The following is a 22175-nucleotide window of genomic DNA, read 5'->3' as shown; positions in this document are numbered from 1 at the left end:
AAAAGTAAGCTTAAACTTTCGATTATATCAAATAGAATTTCCGATATATATTTGTTAATATGTAAAGGATCTAAAGCGAAAGTATGTTTTGAAATCCGAAATCTGTTTATCATTTTCACGCTGCTCGGCAGCGGGCGCGTAATGAATTGGAAGTTGGTTTGTCAGCACTATCCTTATCTTCAGCGCAGATGTTTTTATTTTATTTGGCTTATAATTCCTTACCAAATGTAGTATTTCATCTCGATATGCTCCGTCTTTGATATGATTTAAAACAAGTTCCTCGTCATTATAATTCGCTTCCGATAGCGAAGAAAAGTGACAGAGGTTATTGAAAACAAAAAAATTTCGATTGACAAATTAGTCGGTGTTCTTGACACAGCAATTATAGGACTTGAACGGCGGAACTTTGTAACTGAACAAGAAATTATGTCTGTTTAATAGAATTAAAAAGAAAGTACTATCACATGAAACGAAGCAAAACTTAACAACTTACATTGAAAGAAATGTTTAATAAAGTAAACAAATAAATATTAAGCTTTTTCTTTTTGCAAATTTTGATACCCTTTAGATCATAATTGTTCTTTATTTCATAAATTACGGTTTCATATTTTTAATTTTGGAATTTCTGCATGCCATCTTACGAGATTTAAACTGATGATCTATAATCCGGAAAAATCGATAATCCGGAATCGCCGAAGTCCCGACGAGTCCGGATTAACGACTTTTGACTGTAACTGAAATTAATCTTTCATTTCAAAAACCTGAGACCATAACAATAGACAGCATACCCGTCACAATTGGTTCTGCTCTTAATTTCATCAAATTATCTAAGAATGATGCTGAGTTTTCAAACATTTTTAGTTACCACTGCATCTTCCTCAGCAGGCAATATGTACAAAAGTTTTACACTATGAACACATGAGAAAAGCTGTTCGAAAAATAATTAAAAATTCTATTCGTGCTAGACCACTTCAAAATAGCTTGTCCAGAGTACTCATTATTGAGCTTGATACTGAGTATGGTGTTTGGTATAAGTACGAGAGATGATGGTGCTGGTTTGAAATAATACTAACCAAGCTAGGCCACATAACATATTTAATTATTTACATAATGTAAACATTGCAAAAAGCTCTGTTAGCACAGACAAAGGTGAACAAATGCACCACAGATTCACAACATAACTACTTCAAACTATTAACTATACTAATTTTGGCTCCTCTCATAAATAGCTTGTCCAGAGTACTCATTATTGAGCTTGATACTGAGTATGGTGTTTGGTATAAGTACGAGAGATGATGGTGCTGGTTTGAAATAATACTAACCAAGCTAGGCCACATAACATATTTAATTATTTACATAATGTAAACATTGCAAAAAGCTCTGTTAGCACAGACAAAGGTGAACAAATGCACCACAGATTCACAACATAACTACTTCAAACTATTAACTATACTAATTTTGGCTCCTCTCACAAGAGGGCACTACATTAAACCACACATTCCGGCCCCCACTGAAACAGGTTTCAATAATTCTAAATAAATTTACAATTAAATTCAAATTTACACATACCATATGAAATATACTATGAGATACACTTTAACACAAATTACTTCAATTACAACTAAATTCGATAGCATACAGCAATAACAATGTCATACATACAAAAATATTACACTTGACCTAAAATGAATAAATGAATAATGTTTATCCATAATATAAAAATTTTATATTTGATTGTTGTTTTGTATAGGCAAAAAAATACTTAATTTTTTGACATGCCTTTCAAAGAGACCCTTTGTAAGAGTACTCTAACTACCCTAAGTCTTTTTTCCAGTCCATGTATAACTTCTTCAACTCGACATGAAACCCAGCAGCAGATAAGCAAGTTGTCTTTCTTCACAAGCACAATAATTCCAGATTTAATGTTCTCTTTTCTACACCACCATTTTGTTCACTGATTGAAGTTATAATAAATAATCCTTTTAGCATCTTTATTCCAAATATTCCGAGTCATTTTGGTGACTCTCTCATCTGAACAATCTGTTGTCAGTCTTATATATATAATTTGTGGTTCCACAAATGCTGTTACAGAAGGACCAATTAGAAAATGTCTAGGGATTAATGCATTAAAATCCCTTGCATTCAAAGAGAGAGATGAAATTGTTCTGGAGTTTAAGATTCCCTCTATTTGGGTTACTAAAGTTAAAAATTCTTCAAATAGTTAATTTTGAATTCCCAACACTTTTCATAAGATGTGTTTTTGAAGAATTAAACCCCCATCTCCAAAGCCCACCCAAATGGGGCACCTTAAGTGTTATAAATTTCCATCTGATTTTCTCTGACAACAAATAGTCAGTTAAGCCTTGCTCTGGTACTTTGACTAATTTAAACAACTTTCTTTAAGGTTAAGAGAAAACTTTCTTTAAGGTAGCACTTTAGAGAAAACTTTCTTTAAGGTAGCAATTAATGCCCCCAAAGATTTTAAATGCAAATTATACAGTACAAAGTCCGTAATCCAGACTCATTGGGACTTTGGCAATTCCGGATTAGGGGTTTTTTTACGGAATATAGATCGTCAATTTAAATCTGGTAAGATGGCATGCAGAAATTATACGTACGTAAACGCATTATGCACATGCGTAAGTTTGTGGCTTTGAGGTTTGGATTACAGATCATTCCGGATAATGAACGTCTGGATTACAGACTTTGTACTGTATTAAAATCAAAACAACAAAAAAATCAAGTTCAGAACAAATAAATATTTTTGCATTTACCAGAAAAATACCACATTTTCTTGTGTAATTTCGAAGACCAATAATCATGATATATCCATGCCACTAACCATGTTGAAAAGCTTAACAGTTCAATTTGATTTTTTTAATAATTCACAATAATATCAATAAATATACAAAAAACATCAATAAATTTCTTTTTTTTAACTTTTAAAAGTGCATTGTACGAATTCTTATCATTTTAACAAGCAAATAAGATAGAATGTTAAGTAAGCATAAATTTAAAAATAATAATAATAATAATAATGTGTAAAAGATTACAAAGTTTCCCTTACCAGTTTTTTTTTTAAATTTTTTAATTTTTTAATTTTTTTTTAGAATTGACAACAGAAAAATAGCCACTCTTAACCAAGGGGGCAGAATTTTCTTTCAACACGTACAGATTTCTTGCTTATCGCAAGAACACACGAGTCACCCTCTCTAGATTCTGTAGGTTACTGGAAACCAAAGATGCTGGTAACTTACTTTCCCTTTGTTTTCTGAAAGACAATCTGATTAACACAGCAAAAATTTGCTCTACGCCATGCGCAGAATGAAAGATCGAATTTACCAAGAAATGGATCCAGTTCCATTACTGCTGCAAAACTTTTTTGGGGGGAAATCACTGCATGAAATTCCCTGACTTTTCGAGATTTTAGCTAAAATATTTATATTCCCTGATAGTCTTGGCCAATTTTCAAATTCCCCGATTTTTTCTGGTTTTCTAGGTAGTGGTAACCCTGAATCATGAATAATTTTTCTGAATTCCCAAATAGTTTTAATGTGAATATTAACAAGAATTCTCTTCTTTTCGAAGCAATTTTGTAAAACCATAAATTACAATTCAAATGTATCTTCTCAAGTTTCTAATACTTTGTTTCTAATACTAATTACTTCTATTACTCTTTCTAAAACTTTTCCCCTTATGGGTGGCATGCAGATAAAGCAGTTTTTTTGCATTTGTTAATTCAGTATTTGAGGCAACAATATTATTAAATTCAACTATGTTCCACACTTTATACTCCTGCTAAATTGATGAGGTGGAATTTCAGGTAGCTTTATTTTGCAACTACTGTTTGTGATATCAACTTTACTAATGCTAACAACAATATCAATTAACATTTGACAGAAACTTACCGCTGGCTTGTCGGTTTTTGCTTCTATGTCTAATAGTTCCTCTTCTGTTTCAAAAGTGTCATCCTTTTCAGTAACATAGTATTCCATTCGAAGGGTTCCACTGCAACAAAAACTTTTTGCAAAGCCTTGAGCTTCATATCTATTTTGATTTTAGTCATATGCTGGAATTACTTGCTATGATGGTCTCTATGCTGGTTAACTGGCTTCTTTCGCTTTAATACAACTACAGTGGCCATTTTATACTAATACAAACTTATTACTTAACAGAAACAAAACTAACTCCAAAAGTGGGCCAATTTTTCTTGGTGTAAGTATGAGAGATGATGACGCTGGTTCGAAATAATACTAACTAATATTACACAGTATATTTAATTATTCACATAATATATAGCATTGCAACTGTAAGCATTGCAATGGTGGGATGAGAGAATACACCATATAGGTCCACTGTGTAAACACTTTAACTCAACTATTTTGGACTCCTCACGCAAGAGGGTGCTACATTAAACCAAAATTATGGAACATTAATGTTACATTCTAAAATTAGATGGTTTAGAAAGGGAAATTTTTAGACCTACAGCGATTTTTAGAGCTTCTTCCAAAGATAAAACAATTCTGAAAATCCAGAAATGAAACTTATGAAGAACTAAATAATCATAGCTGGTTATCTTATTTAGCCTTTCTTATAGACATAACAACCAAAACAAACTAAATCTTAAACTTCGGGGGGGGGGAGTTATTGAGTTAAATTAAACTTAAATGTTGAATGTAATTTTTAACTAAAAAGGAACATAATTTTTGCCACTTTACGAATTTCAAAAGCTACATCAAGATATATATATATATATATATATGAAAATTAAAATAATTAAATATTTTGAAAATCTTGACAAGCTCAAAAATAATTTCAAAATTAGATTTTCATAAAATTCAGCTCACTGCTACATTCATTTCAAATCCACTTGTTGATACTAACATTTCTGAAATATCACAATAGTATGTTATATGAAAATTCTACTGACCTAGAAATGGAAGTAACAAATTTTCAGTCTGCTCTACAATTGAAAACAAGAATATAACAAACAGACTTTCTCATTTACAGAGGATATCTGTAAATGAGAAATTTTATTCATTCTTAAAAGAAACTTTTCAAAGCTAAACACCTGCTTTGGACCAGCTTACCACTGAGAACGTCGTTTTTCGATAAAAAACTCTTTAAATCAAAGTTCAGATCTAGGATAACAAATGAACATCCAAATGACTGCATGAATTTAGACATAACACTGTACAGTACAAAGTCCGAAATCCAGATGTCCATTATCCGGAATAATCTAAAATCTGGATCTCAAAACCACCAACAACGTTTTTTTCGCAGGCTTTACACATGTGCATTTGATTCCTCCTCGACACATAATAAAACATCTGAAGAGTCCCGATTCTTAATTTCACTTCGACACTAAATAAAATACCTTGTTATTGAAGAAACAATCATTTTAACATAAATTTTTATGATCAGTAATTTGGCTTCGTTGCTGCATATTTGTTTTGGCACACATCTCAAACCGAAACATTCCACACAGATGCATCATTGATCTGAGTGACGGCAACCGGGCGAATCATTATTTATTATACTTTCCTTTTATCACTGCATGTTTATATCAAAACATGACAACTTGAGTAATGACTCATGTAGCAATGCATAAACACTTTTTTTATGTTAGTAATTGAATAATAAAGGAGTATGGTAACCTTTTATGTTGACATTTATGCTTGGCGATGATTACAGATTTAAGTTCAATGCGTTAAAAATGATGACGAGGAAAGATTTACCAAAAATTTCTTTCCATATTCTAAAAATAGATTTTGTTGATAATACTCATAGACCCAAAGATTACATTTAGGGCTATTTGAATTAAGAATAACTGATTCACATAAACCCATAACCAGAGCCAAGGCTCATATGGCCGTACTGGGTCGCAGAATTTAGGACCCACATTGACTGCATAAGGTTAGAAGATATCTAACAAGGGCCTTCAATAAGTATATGTGGAAATTTATTTATTCAGAACTCTGATAAGCCTTAAGCATGTGCAAGAAATAGACATAAGTATAATAAATAACTAATAAAATTCAGGCTTAATTGTCTCAATGTGCGATAGAAGCAAGATAAAATTTAACAGAATAACTTGCCGTTAGTCACCAAGCTCATGATGCATAGCCAAACATGTAGTGAAGGATACCTAAATTTGATGATGGTAGCCACTAATTTTAAAGGTTTTTCAGATATAGCAAAACAAAGGTGAAATTTTCCAATTAACGGATCTTGTAAAGAAATATGGAGAAGAGGTAATAAATGAAGATGCTATAAAAGAAGTTTTCATTGTGATGACAATGCTTCTCAATCATCAATCAATTAATGAATGGCAAAATCTGTAGTATGGTTCTAGATCCAGAAAATATCGCTTCCGATTGACAGAGAGGTTATCGAAAACGAAAAAATTTTGATAGTGAAGAAAGTGACAGAGAATTTACTGAAAATGAGAAAATTTTGATTTTCAAATTAGTCGGAATTCTTGAAACAGCAGTTACAGGACTTCAGCAAAGTAACTAAACAAGAGACTATATCTGTCTACAGAATTAAAGAGAAAGTATTAGCACAAAAAATGAAGCAACTTAAACAACTTGCATTGAAAGAAATGTTTAACCACTTGCGCTAAAAAGACGCGAGATGCTTTTGTCTCAAACCGCGAGCGATGTGAACACCACAACGATAGCCATTTATCGTAAAAATGAAAATAACGTAGTGCACACGTCGTCTAACAACGAGATTGTTTATTTCTCGAGTTACAGCTCTGGATTGCACTCGCAGACGCGGAGCAGCGTAAATGAGATACTTTATCGCTTGTTATATTGTAGCGCATGGCACCGCAACCATGAAGTTTAGTCGTAGCACAAATGGTTAATAAGGTAAACAAATAAATATTAAGCTCTTTTTTTTAATTTTAATACCTTTTAGATCCTAAATACTTCATTATTTCATAAATGGTGATTTCAAATTTTTAATTTTATAATTTCTACATACCATCTTACTAGATTTAAACTAAGGATCTAATATTCAAAAAAATCTGGAATCGCTGAAGTCCCAACGAGTCTCGATTTCGGACTTTGTATTGTACTTACTTTAAGTACAATAAACTCTCAGAAGACATGCTGTATCAGGTTCCACATTAAAATATGCTTTTCCTGTATTTAATTTTCATTTTATTGAATTTTCAATAAAAAGTAATATGAAGAATAGATAATTAAATGTTTTCTCAACTTATTATATTATATCACACATTTTTAAAGTTTGTGTAATTTATGCTTTTATAATTGAAATATTTAAAGTGCAATATATAGAATTGTGGTTCGGCAAAATTTTTTTAATTCTAAATTGGCTATTAGATTTTAATTCTAAATTGGTCATATTAAAAGTTGGGCTAGAGTGTTTTAGAATGCCACCCCCCCCTCTTAGATATGACATGAATAGGAGGCTGTTAGGAGGATTGAGTTGAGTCTGCAGACTGAAGTATTGTTGAGTTTAAATACTTAAAGATTTTTAACATTCTGCTTTGCAAAAATTAAGTAATTTTGAAGTGTGTTTACAGTTTTAGAGTATGAATTCTGATTGCAGCAAATCCTGAAATTTCATAGATTGAATCTAAGATACTCATTTTTGTCTTAAGGATAAAAGAAGTGTTACATCTCATTCTTCTTTAAAGTACCTAAAAACTTCATTTGCAAAAACTGCCTTCCCTTCAAAGTGTGATAAAGATTTGCATTTTCTTCATCTGGACAGATTATCTAGGAGATCTTAAAGAATCACAAAATTATATGCTGTAAGATGAGATCGAGAACAGCATCTCTAATGGTAAAACTCAAACTCAAACTTACCTGAAAAATTGCACTATTACCTGAAAAATTGTAACAGATTGAATAATAATTTATAAGATTTACAAAAAATGATTAGCACAAATTAAAGCCTGCAAATGCTCAAATTTCGAAACTCGTATTCATTGAAAAAATACTGTTTTTATGTGACTTTCATTACAGGAAGGTTAGATGATTGAAAATCACATATTTAATTTTTATAACTTTTATTTTACTTTCAGGTGTTATGTCATGCTAAAGCCATCATATCTGTATAGGATAGTGAAAAAAATCAAATTCTGAAAATCTAATCTTTACAGTCTTCTTTTTGTATTTCTCTTTTCTGCAAAGAATTGTTTCTTACTAAGATGATAATACTGCACAACATTCCAATCTATACTTTGTTTTCTATCTTAATTTATGAGGTAATAGCTCTACCTCCAAAAATTTGATGCTAAAAGTACTATCATCAGGCTCATTTAGCAGTGCATAGTCACTGTATGGCAAGACTGTATTCCCTCAAAAGTGTTTATATGATTAAGAGCTTATGAAACCCGAGCAATTCTCGAGAAAATTAAATAAGAAAGAATGGTTAGCATGTTTACTGAAATATGAAAATCTTAAAGATATCAAAATATAAGCTCAAAACTATTAAAATATAAAACTGGAAAATTTTTCCTTTAATATTGATTCCAGCCCCATTCCCCCCAAAAAGATAATAATATTAACGTATTTTAACAATAAATTATATAATATTAATATATTTTAAAAATAAAGTTTCTAAGAAGCAAAAATTGTAAAATTATTTTTAAATATGCTTTTTGCATTGAAATATATCTCTTTTAACTCCAATTAACAGCAAATAAAAACTAACTGATGAGTTCAAACTTTAGTATCTACTGAAACAGATATTTTAGATGAAAGATGAATAAAACAAAAACATTTTTAAGACAGTATTTACAATTTAATGAAAAATAATTATTTATTTTAATTAAAATACCTATACATCATATGCAACAGAATAATTACATTTCAAGGCAATATTCGGGTTGCTTTTCTTCTTCAGGCAATATCTGATATGTACAACTTTGATACTTTAGAGAATGTACTGCAAGTAAAATAAATAAATAAATAAAAATCCATTAACACCATAACCATTATTATATTAACTGAAAAGAGACACCTACAAAATTTGAAATAAAGTTCATGAGTAATATGTGAATGGAAGTTACTTGATTTCCAAATAAATTATATGCAATTTTAATAAATAATAAACAAGTTTGCTTGATTTAATAATTTCATTCAAAAAATAATTTAATAATTTCATTCAAATTCTGTATAATTTTAGTGAACCTTAAATGGAATGTGCTTGCAAATGCCGAGAGTGCACTTTCAGATGTTAATAAGAAAACTGAATTTGAGCATATTTATATAAAGATCTTAGATTTGCTAGAAGCACTAATAATCTGATAGGTAAAGTATTGCAAAATTCAGAAAAAAAAAAAAAATCATCCAGCTTAAAATTTTTATAATTTTAAAAATTAACATCATAGAAGGGCAAGTAACATATGAATGCAAAGGAAAAACACATAAGTTTTATTTACATATATTTCATACGACTTTCTTACTTATATCACAGTGATATGGAAATTCTGAATTCGGAAAAAATTTGAAAAGTCATGGTGATATGGAAATTCCTGCTGAACATGCTCCAATGTGTCAATGGCGAACCCTTCTAAAGCAATAGAAATGTGTTTTTAGTTCATAATGCAGTATGAGCTATGGTGGTTCAAATACCTGATTTTTTACATACCCCACAGAAAGAAGTCATAGGAGGCAAAATCTAGAGATCTAGAAAGCTAGGCTATATAAAACCAAAACAGTTGGTTGGCTGCATTTGACCAATAGCTTGTAAATGACTCAGGTGATCCATTCACCTTGATGCAACCACTGCCTGATCCTGGGTGTAACAAAGTGGATATATGAAAGCAATTATTATGGCTAGCATGAAGATCTTGTAAATGGCAAAATGCAAAAAGTTTTCTATTGTTCAAAACCATTTTTACTTTTTCTCAAAAACAGCTTTTTAAATAACAAACTAGCACCCCCTATTTTTTACACTTAAATTCAAATATTTTTCTTTCATATTAATATACTATTTATCATTTTGTTAATTTTTTAATTATAAAAAACTGAAAGCATATGATTCTCTCTGAATTAGCCTGTATAACAAACACTCCAAATGAAAAGTCTAGCATTAGTACCATATTTCATTAGCATCAATAATTTTTTAAAATTATTTTAAAGATAATTCATGAAAAACTCTTTTATTTTCATCTTCATTACTACATTTGCTAGAGTTATTTCACAATAAACTCTTAAAATGTTGAAGAAAATAGTAAATTGTACTACATTTTGAGCATTTTAAGGATAAATATCATGAATGAGATTTATTTCCATATAACATTTTCTTATTTAACATAATTCTAACATATTATTACACTTATCCCTCAATTTACACAGTACTCGTTTTACACAGTTAAAAAATTTTTTACAATATGACACAAATGCTGAACAAGCTCTCCAATTCCAATGAAAACTTAGTAAATGCTTAAATTAATATGAGAAGGTTTACAAAGATTTGGGAGGGGGAAACCTAGGCAATTGCTAATTACGGATTTCATTACAAAGTCTTGTCAATCTGAAATATTCCCTAATTCGTAAACCATTGAAGCAGAATCTTATTAAGAATGCTCAAGTGATGAAAGTGACATCATACCAGTCAAGAGGAAAAGACTAATAGTTCACGAAAGTGATGACAGTGATTAAACTTATAATAATTTTTTTGAATGATATTATATCTTCCTAATGTAAAATAAATCAAATATGTACTTCTATTACCTACATATATTTGTTATTTTATGAACTTTATTTATTTTAAGATGTCTTACTTTTGTTTTATGTAAATAAATAACTAAATTATGCTCATTTAGTGTGCTTTTCCTTTTACACAGCAAAATCCAAGATTTTGATTTACAAGGTTTTATGCGGAACCTATCTTCTGTGTAAATCGTGGGACAGGTGTACTATATAAATTGCATCATTATAATAATAGTATAGCTAAATAGGTTTTAAAACTGCAAAAATATTGATAAACTGCAAGACCTTTTAGCACAGAGTAGAAAATAAATTCCAAACAATAAAATGGATGGATTTAGATAAGTTGCTATAAGTGGCATGATTTTGGATATCTTCATAAAACAACTTGTTACAAACAGTTTGTTACAAAAATTCATGCATAAACTCATAAGACTTAAAAAAAATTAAATTCCTAAAGGCAGACTGTAATATGAAATTTCAATCAGCTTTCTACTGCTTAAATTTTTCTGTCTTAATTATCCCAGAACTGCAGCTAACATCATTTCATTTCTCCCATTGAAAAAAATTTTCAGCCAGCAGTTTACTGCATGAATTCTTTTTTTTATTACATTAGCTACATTTTGTCCTATTTTTAAAATTTACATGTCCTATTTTTAAAAATTATAGAAGTTTCTGAATGCACAATTTCTACAGATTTTGAAACATTACCTAGTATATTACTATCTTTGCAAAATTATTTTCAGTCAGATTAAATATATATATATACACATAAGAAATAAAAGAAATAATATCCACTTACTTAGCATCTTTTGAGACTTTATAAAAATAATCAACAATATTTGATCTTCCTAGGCGCTCAATGAAATCTTCATCATGAGTAATAATAATAAGTTGGAAATTTTGCTGCTGAGAACGTGACTGTACAATTCTAAAAGCAAATACGATAATTAAAGATTGAAATTCACAATAGATTGGAACTAATTTTTCTTTAAATTTTATAAATGAAAATTACTAATATGAACTGTTATGTATCGATAATGCTTATCCATTTATTATAAAGAACTGCCATGTGTGAATAAAACAATCATGAAAAATTAACATTCTTATAAATAATGCAGACTATTATATAATGCTCTTTAAACAATTTTTCCTTTTAATTAGTTACATTTTTGTCTTTTTTTTTTTTTTTTTTTTTCTTTTCCTTAAGGCACATTTTTAACATTTATCTCTAACTGTTTTTTCCTTGTGTTGTTATATAATTCGACTCATTTTGATATAATATAATTCAGAAATGGCTATTTAAAACTGGAGAACAGTGAAAAAAATGATTTAAAAGCCCTTTTAATCTTTTTTATTTTTATTATTTAATGAAAAGTTATTATACTCACGAGCAACAACTAAGTTAAAAGATCATATCAAATGATAAATGTAAAAACTGAACAGCTTTAAATTATAAGGTATTTTCTCCTTTTATTCCGCATGCCTTCAGAATGTAATTGGAAGCACACTCAGTGCATATTTGGGAGATCCAGGGTTCAAGTCTCGGTAAGGCCATTGAACATTTTTCACTTCTACATTCAAAAAAAAAAAAAAAAAAAAAAAGACAATAACTCATCATCACCAAGATCTGGCAATTGGGTCCTCTAATCTCCAGGCACCTTTTAAATGGGGAAGTATATAAGATATTTTCTCCCATCTTTCCCTGTGTCTTCATGGTGTAATTGGAAGCATATTCAATGTGTATTCAAGAGGTCCAGAGTTTAAGTCCTGGCAAGTGCATTGCTCATTCTTCACATCTCCTCCTTCAAAATAGCCTAATAACTCTACAAATTTAATATCAAAGAAATGAAACCCAATTTTATTTCTAATACATACACATTTAAATCCATTTATATTTTTGCAACAATTTCTATTATGGTTTTACTTTTAAATATTTTAAGAATTAATTATTACTCAATAATGAACATGCAATCATAACTAATTAACATATTTATAGCTATCAAAAAAAAAACTTTTTTGTTTTTGTTTTTAAATCCTACACCAGACCTAGTCATGACTGCCATTAGTTTGTGACATACAGCCCAATAGAATTTAGAAACATTAAAAGAAATACAATAATTTTTGACAGTATTAGCTGATACAATGTCCTTAAGTCCAAAACAAGTGTCCATACGGTCACAGCACATGTCATCAGCATCACATAATGGGCAAGATGGAGTCTGTTAATCCAAATCAGTGTAGGTATTTCATGAGGTAGTTATGTCCAGTTTTTAATCTTAAGTTAGCAACACTGACAGGTCTAAGTTGGTCATAAGAATGGGATTCTCCATCAGGGAGCACCCAATCTTTCCCTTCACAGTTCCTATTCTTCTGCTGAAGTTGAGTCCACATCTGGCTCTAATGATTCTCTTAGCACTGTGATAGAAAACAGGAGGATTGGATTGAGGAAGGATAGATCTAGCCTTGGCCAGAGTGTCAGCAAATTCATTACCTGTGATTCCACAATGACTTGGGATTCACTGCAGAGTAACACTGCGACCATTATTTATTACGGAATTTATCACAAGCTGACGATTTAGAACAGACTCATTGTTTGAAAGTATGACTGAAGAAATTGTTTTAATAGTGACCTGTGAATCAATAAATATCAAAATGCTCTGATCATTTCTTTAACTGATTTTAATCAAGGCTAGTTGGATAGCAGCCACTTCAGCATCATAGTTAATACAATTTGCAACAACATCCCTGCTAACCTAAAATGCCGAGAATAAAATCCTTCAGCAGCATTGCTATTAGCACCTATAGCAAAACCATTGGTGTACACATGCAGCCAGTGCATTGTTGGAAATCTTTTTCTAATAGTGGCCAAATCAGCCATCCTCAATTCTGTCTCAGTGTAGGATTTTTCACTGGCAACAAGAACCAAGTCTAAATTATAATTTGAGAAGTTCAAATGCCTTAGAAACATACCAGTCTCAAGAAGTGTCTGTCTTTTAAAAGAAGGGATATAAAAATATCAGACAATTCATTTGTCACATGTAAAAAGGTAGGTTGGGATTTTATCCTACACTCTGCAGGATTGTACATCTCCCAGAAATCACCAACCTCACAAATCTCTCAACCAACTTGAGAGCACTTATTTTCCTTCGATGAGTCAGAGCCTCAGTATTTGTTTGCAGTTGCATGGCCAGGATAGGAGAAGATATGCTCCAACAATGATGATTCTCAGGGCATTATTTTGAATAGTTTCAACACTGTTCCATATAGACTCATAAACAGTTATGAGAACTTCACCACCATATTTGATAGCAGGCCTAATATAAGATTTATAAATGGCACAGAGTAGATTTTGGTAGTATCCCACTTCATAGCGGTAAACATTTTGAGCAGATTATTTCTCATGTTGCCTATACCCAACATCCTGTTTATTTCAAATTAGAATTTCCTGGAATTCGAAACAATTCCCAAGGTAAGTAGCCTTTTAAATCCTGTGGAGCTATTGATCTCCACAAAATAGCTCTATCTCTTTAGGTTTGGTACTAAGGATAAAAAACTGAAAGGTGGTCTTACTCGTATTTACAATCATTTCATTGTTTTTGACCAAGTCAAAAGGGCATCAAGGGCAATATGAAGCAAATCCTTTCAAAAATATATTTAAAATATTATATACTTCAGAAAATGCTTGGATATGGTTTTCAACATTTACTATTTCTATTCCCCAGCACTGCACTACATTTGTAGTATGTCGTCTTTCTCAATTTTTCTAAAAATTAATCATTCCAAACTGTTTGTAAAAAACTTTAAATTTTCAGATAAGAGAAATAGAAAAACAAAATATGACATATAAACATATATATTTGTCTATATACATGACATATATATTTGTCTATAAACAAAATATGACATAAAAAAGGACTATAGGTTTTTTACACAATGCTAAAGAAGTTTCTTGCTGGTTTCCAGCACATAGTAGGGATTCTTGGATTCTTACACTTAAGTACTGAACAGGAATTAAAGGCATCGAAGTACTTTGCTTACAACTGCTATTGCTTAAATAGTTAAATTTCACATTATTTTCAGCATCAAAACAAGTAGAAAAGGCAATTTTTTTGTTGTTTTTAATTTTTCTATTTTACAGAGTTAAATATAAATTTAAAACTGCTTAACAAATATTTACTGCTTATATATTTATTACTATATAAATAAAGAGATGTTTTTAGTGATTTCACTATACTTGCACAATAATTTAACTCTTTCGGACCTTATGGGTCACATTTTAACTATGTTGTGAGCTTTTTGTTAAGGTTTCAGCCTACCAGTCTGGAATCAAATATCTTTCTGAGACCATAAAAATTCCCCATCCTCCATTTAGGAATCTCTGCTCTATATCTAACAGAATCAGAAATCATAAAAAATCATCAAGGGAATCATAGGGATAGAAAAAGTACATTTCTAAAACTTAAAACTAAACTACTCACTCGACTAATGCACGAGCAAGTTTGGAGATATTCTCCCGGTCAAGATTAGTAGTTGGTTCATCCAAGGCTATTATTCCACAGTTCAGACAAAATGTTTCAGCCAGTGCCAAACGTATTATTAGCGATGCTAAAACCTGAAATTAAATAAACTTTTCTTCATTATTACATATAAGTCAAACACAGACATACAAGATATCTTGAAAGCGGCCAGTTACTTTGGTGACATTAGATGTGGTATTAAAAAGTGAAGTCACATACTTCAGATCCAGATCAGTACAGTAAAAAATAATAATAATAATAATAAATAAGTTGACTTACTTTGAATTTTAATTAATTTTTTTAATAATAGACTACTACAAAGAGCAGCTGATGATCCAGTTCATTATCACTCTTCCCTCCCCCCTTGTGGTTTCATCAAGTCCAATGTAAGAATGGGATGATTCTTAAATTTTTAAGAATCCAAATCTAGACTAAGTCCATGAGAAATATTTAAATTTTTTAGGCGTGTGGAGGGGAAGAAGTGAACTTCAGTTAGCTTTTGCAAACAAAGTGCTAAAAAGCAAATTTATTATAATTCTATGTAAAGAACTGCAATAAATTCAGGCAATGCAAATAAACACATTTGACTAAAAATGTTATAACAAATTCACAGTACTGCCTGAAAGAAACTGAAATATGTTCAGTTAAAAAATAGCATTTTCTAAATATACTACATCTTTGTACTTTAATTCTTCAATGATTATATCTGGCATCCACTACATGCTTAACACTAGCTAGCACTGCTTAAATCCAGCATTCATCATATCTGGATTAAAAAGCAACTAGTACGTTGTTTATATACAATTTGAAAATCTGTGTTTAATCATATATAAACACACACAATGGAGAGAAAGGTAGGTAAAAATATACCGATGAGAATTTGAAGAAACTGATGATGTTAAAGATCAAAGTACCAACCCATTGAATTCATGGCATAGTGATGGCTAGTTTCATCAATGCCAAAGAGTTAATATTTATTTATATTATAAGTGTTCAGATTGATTTGAAATAATTCACATTGTCAATTTAAGCCAGGGTTTCACAACCCTATGGCGCAGGCACCATGGTGCCCACCGCTCGTGTAATGTGTGCCCGCCACTGTATGATCATAATAAAAATGTTTTAGTTCTCAATATAATACTGTGTGAAAATTTTCTCCGTTTTAATGAAATAGAAATGCTGTTTAACACAGATACCAGCACAAAGTGAAATGCAACCGATCTCTCTCTCTCTCTTTTTTTTAATGCGCATGTAATCTATCCAACTATAAATTCACCTTGAAAAAGTAAATGGTGCCCACAGTCCAACAGATATTTTAGAATGTGCACTTAGAGACAAAAAGGTTGGGGACCTCCTGTTCTAAGCAATATATATAAAATTATATAAGAATTATATTCTATATAAAATTTTTAAATGAATGGAAAATCCTATGTCTTATTAGTTGTTAAAAACTGCCTATTTTGAACGTAATTTTCTATCCATAGTGAAAACAATACTGCTTACTATCAAGCACTTTAAAAAATTGTTAAATTCACAGACAGACATACATGGCAAATAAAATCTGAAGTAACTAATAAAACAGTAACATTAACACAATCTTGAGGCTATTGGATTTTCAATTAAACTGATTTAAGTGCCCACCTTTTGACCAGCACTGCATCGACCCCTCATATCAGTAGCTGTGTCTCCCTTGAACATAACTACTCTATAATTGTATTGTCTTCGAGCTTTCTCTAAACCACATTCTCCATCTTCATTAGATTGTATCTCAATGTAATCAATATCTAAAGTAAAAAAATACAAAAGAATTTTATTAAAAAAAAACTTTTCAAATTTAAGAAAACTATTTCTACTGTTTCACAAATGAACTGCCATTGCATTTAATTGTATGACATATTTAAAATTCATTAATACTAAAAAAATATAAATTAAAGCCTTAATTACTTCAAATGAAAAATAAAATATCTATCTCTGCAAATAGCATGCCAGCTGTTTTAAATGATACTACTTTTTATGTGCACTGCGTGGGAAAAATAAGGGAAGGACAGTTTTCTATATCTCTCATTCTACTGGGCCGATTGATGAAATTCAACTTACATCCTTCATGTCTCGAAAGCGCGACTTGGGATATGTATTATATTTATATACAGCATTGTTCTAATATAGGTATTTTGACACAAAATCGGACTTTTTCTGAAATAACAAACCAATTTTTTTTCCATATTTCGATTCTACGACTCCAATTATGCCAAACTACCCCGTTTTGTAAAAATCATAAGAGTAGTTTTTAAAAAATTAGCTCTCAAAATTTTAGCTCCTCAATGTTAATTCAGTTTGGTATATATTTATTAATCTCTTTTTTTTTATTATTAAGAAGCAACATGTACTGGGTAAGGAGAAAGATGTAAAACTTATTTGATGCTTCCTTTCACATTTCAAAATTTAGGTTCATTCCAAATAAAATTCACCCATTTTTATGATTTTTTTTAAATTTTGTATTTTAAAATACTTTTTATAAATTTTTCAAAAAATTTTTGAATTATAATCTATCAAATTTTGACCATTATCTTAAAGTTTCTAAGTATACATACACAAATTTTTTTTATTCAAAATTTCCAAAAATATACGTTAATTTATATATTGGCGCATTTTAAAATTTGGCATATTTATTGAAAGTGATAAGTTCGCCAAGTGATTTATTCTTGGCGGAAACTGAAATAATTGTGCCAAGATAAATTTTTTAATTTCTCCGTAAATTTCGCACCAAAGTTTAGAAAATTTAATATCTAGGCATAATTTGAGTTGTAGAATCAAAATACGGAAAAAATTGGTATGTTACTTCAGTAAAAGTCCGATTCTGCATCAAAATACCTATGTTAAAACAATGCTATATATAAATCTAATATATATCCTAAGTCGCACTTTCAAGACATGAAAAACGCAATTTGAATTTTGTCAATCGGCCCAGTAGAATGGGAGATATAGAACTGTGCCCCCCCTTTTTTTCCATCTTTGTTTCCATCGTTTTTTTACCAACTTTGTCTTACTTTTGCTAGAATGACTGGCATAATTTTGGCAATATCTTTACGAACTTTCATGCTTGATAAAATTTCACAATCAAATTAAGATGTTTCACTTTCATGTTTATGTCTATGCAATATGTCAGTTTTTATGTCTAAGAGAAGGTGGTTTTTTTTAATTAAAAAAATTTAATTAAAAATTTTAATTAAAAAATTTAAAAAATTTAATTAAAAATTAATTAAAAAAATTAATTTTTAATTAAATTTTAATTAAAAAAATTTTAAATATAGGCTTTTGATATTCCTGTTGATAAGAAATAACACAAATGTTCTTATAATCCCGAACCAGAAATTTCTGCCTTTCATTTAGCTTTACTCCATTGAATTATATTTTTATACATTCAGCTATCAAGAATTTTAATGAATTTGGTTGTTTATATTTTGTGGTATCATTATGGCATGCAAAGTCTATTTTTCGTACTTTTTTAACCTATCGATCATAATTAAAAAAACAATATTGAAAATCATGCAGGTTTTCTAAAATTATAGCACATGCACGATTTCATATTTCAGAAAAACAAAAACAATTATTTAAAATTATCATATTATCACATAAAAGTTACAAATTTCTTAGTCTGCTGGCATATCACTTCAAATATCTGCCTGCTTGCAAGATTGCCTCCAGAGTTTTAAAAGTCTGTTGTGTACATAAGAAAGCTTCACAGCATCATGTAGTAACATACATGGACATTTCTCAGCAATCCTTTTTCAGCTTATTTCCATCATCATCTTTCTCCTTACCCAGTACATGTTGGATTATACTGTTATCAATCTAAAAACAGTTTGGCAAGAGCAGAATGGTCTAACTCTGCTTCAACTTCTCTTCAGGCTAGAGTAATATGTAAAGTAAATATGGCATCTTTCAATGTAATTTATTTCTGAAAATCATGGGCACCAGCTTCAAAAGTTTACACATTAATGCGCACAAAGGGATTGGTATTCCGTCTTCATATTCTAGACAATTCCTTAGTTCACTGCTATACAAGGCTTGTTATGTTAGGCTGCAAAAATGTAACACAAAGGTTTTCCACATTATAGATTTTCTGTTTATTATTCCATTACATAACTTTTTTTTATCTTGTAGACTTAAATTTCAAATTTAAATTTAGATCTTTAAAAGTGCTGTTATTTTAATACTGCCAGTTAATTGGGTAATGATGCAAAATTTTACTGTAGTATGATCTCACACTGAAAAGTTTTGTTAACTTATATTCAATAAAATCCAGCTAAAGATAATAAAGTCATGTAAAACAGGAATTTAAAAAACAAAGCTTCAAGTAAAGCTACTATTCTGTCAAATATGTATGTATGCATGTGCGTGCATATGCACGATAAGTTCCACAACAGAAACAAAAATTATCAAGGAAGGAAAGCTTACAATGATAAACAACAGTCATTATTGAAAAAAGGTGCATGTTGTTCTTGTCTAAACAAAGCAGTCATTTAAGTAACTTTTGTAAAGTTAAAAATAAGTTGAACTATTCTCAACATAAAATCTTCATTTTTATGTATTTATTTAAAACACACACACACAAAAAAAAAAAAAAAAAAAAAAAAGTACGTTTCTTGTAAATCTCAGAATTCCCTCTCTTATTGATAGAGAAGCAAAAAAATTTATTCGTACACTCTTTACATTATAATTTGAGCCCAAGGCCAGGAGAAAGTCTGACACAGAGTGACATATACAAGTTGCATAAGTGATGCAATGTCATTGCACATGCAGGGATCTAGACGCTATACGAATTGTAGAATTCATATTAGCTATGTCAGTGATAGTTTTGCTATTGTGTCTGTCATTTGTGAAATAAAACGTACTTCTTTTACATTAGTATTTGTCATTGTGAACTCCAAATCACCCTGCAGCATGCAGAAGTGGAGCAGGAAGTAACTGTTTGATTTTGTGTGCAACAAATAAATAAAATCAAATATGAGTTGCATAAATTAATGTTACATTGCTTTATAATATGAAAAATAAATAAATACAAAATCAAAATCAAATACACACCATTCCCTGCATAAGTTCTAAGCCACAGATCTTTAATAATTTTGTTAATTTCGCACATTTTCATCTGGTGGTAATTTATAATAGCTTTGTTCAATGCAACATAATACTTGCTTAAATCCTCACATACTAGCTGAGTTGTCTACAGGATAAAATAAAAAAAAAAATTAACATACATTCACACATTTCAAATATCCACCTTATATTTAGAATCTGCATGCAGAAAATAAAATTTTAAGTAAAAATAAAAAGACATAATTTATTGTTGTCAAAAACTAAGATGAATGTTCCATATATAGCTAAAAGATACATGCAGCATGTTAGACAGAAAAAAACAATCTGCTTCTGAGGAACAGGGATCTGTGTCTGATCACTCTTGAAGCTGGTGAAGTTTTATTCAAAGCGTACACCAAAATAAGGTTGACTTTTTTTTTTTTTTTTTTTTCCTAATTTAAAATTTTACATTGATATATTTCTCTTCCACTTGATTTTTTATGAATCTTTGAGCAATTTATGGAATTAATGTAGTATTGTAATAGAAGGATGAATAAAATAAGTGCTGAAGTCAAATTACCTGATGTAGAATAATTACGCATGTATATACGTAGGTTGGGGCAAAAGTCATGGCAACTATTTATTTTCTTGATGATACCAATCCGGTTAGAAAATGAGACATATACAGACGAAAGGACAAGTTCTTAACTACATTTGTGGACAATGAATAGAACTGAAATATCGTAACACACGAATTTATTATGGTAGTATACAGGGCAATATAGCCTTCACCGTGCAAAAGAATGATAACACAATACACGTAAAGTTGGCATGACAAACCTGGGCCTAAAGACCTTCAATGTAGTCCCCTGCTACTGTCACCACACGCTGCCAATGATGTAGGAGACGCTGAATACCATCAGCCTCAGCATTTGCCGCACCATGTGTGAATCGGGTTATCTGTTGGCGCGTAGCATTAGCAATGTCCTCTCGTGTTGCAAAATCTTGGGAGTGAGATCAAAGTCCCAGGGAAAAAGAACAGGAGAGTACGGTGGGTACTCCAATTCTTCTCATTCCCAACGTCGGAGTAGCTGCCGTACACACTCTGCTTTATGTGGTCTTGCATTGACATGCAGAATTATTGCACTGCCCACAAGATCCGGACATATATCCCGAACACCACACCATACCTGTCGCACCAGGAAGTCCCTGTAGTACTGTACGGTCACTGTTCTGCCATGAGGAACAAAGTGGCAAACAAAGACTCCCCTGACGTCATACTCGACGATAACCATCAATTTGACCGGGGAAGGATTCTGGCGCTAGCTCATTATGCAATATCCTGTGAATGGTGTGTTTCTCGATGCCACTTGCCCTCTCTAACTCCAGTAATGTCCATCGTCTGTCTTCATCCACGAGGTGCTCGATGACGGCACGTGCCAAGTTGGACCGCACACGCACACACGCCAAGTCGGACCGTAAAACCGTGCCAAGTCACTGGTCATCCTGAATGTTGCTCATCACTGGTTGACACACGTCCTTGCCAAAACTTTCCTATCCACCGTGCTACTGTACAATATGGTAGGACATTATTTCCAAGGGCTTTTACTAATTCACTGTGACATTCTATAACATTTCTCCCTCGGAGGACAGCTATTTTGATGTAAGCGCGCTGCTCAACACAGGTTACTTCCATCTCGCACAGTACTCACCAACTGACAGATTTCAGAGCCCTCGCTACCACAGAGCCATCTGTTGTTCTGCATACACGTTATGCCTGCAGAACTTCCACATGAAACATATACGTTTTGTGATCCGTTCACATATTGACAAGAAAATAAATTAGTTGCCATGACTTTTGCCCCAAACCTCGTATATGTATGCT

General features: G+C 30.9%; 1 protein-coding gene across 2 annotated transcripts in view; it reads right to left on the bottom strand.

Annotated features, from left to right (window-relative positions):
• Nucleotides 1-8780: 8780 nt before the first annotated feature.
• rad50 (DNA repair protein rad50) overlaps nt 8781-22175 on the bottom strand; it is a 100881-nt gene continuing 87486 nt past the window's right edge. For both annotated transcript variants that reach the window (XM_035364934.2, XM_035364935.2), the window contains exons 34-38: nt 20300-20438; nt 16856-16998; nt 15176-15309; nt 11497-11625; nt 8781-8925 (exon numbers count right to left, since the gene is read on the bottom strand). In XM_035364934.2, the coding sequence (XP_035220825.2) occupies nt 8880-8925; nt 11497-11625; nt 15176-15309; nt 16856-16998; nt 20300-20438 (591 nt within the window). In that variant the 3' untranslated portion in view covers nt 8781-8879. The remainder of the gene's footprint in view (nt 8926-11496; nt 11626-15175; nt 15310-16855; nt 16999-20299; nt 20439-22175) is intronic.

The sequence above is a fragment of the Stegodyphus dumicola genome, chromosome 6, assembly GCF_044657685.1.
Source record: "Stegodyphus dumicola isolate Sdum_Otavi_A_Nest chromosome 6, ASM4465768v1".
Classification (NCBI taxonomy): domain Eukaryota; kingdom Metazoa; phylum Arthropoda; class Arachnida; order Araneae; family Eresidae; genus Stegodyphus; species Stegodyphus dumicola.
Note: the sequence above shows the minus strand (reverse complement) of the source record. Positions and strands in the feature narration are given on the sequence as shown.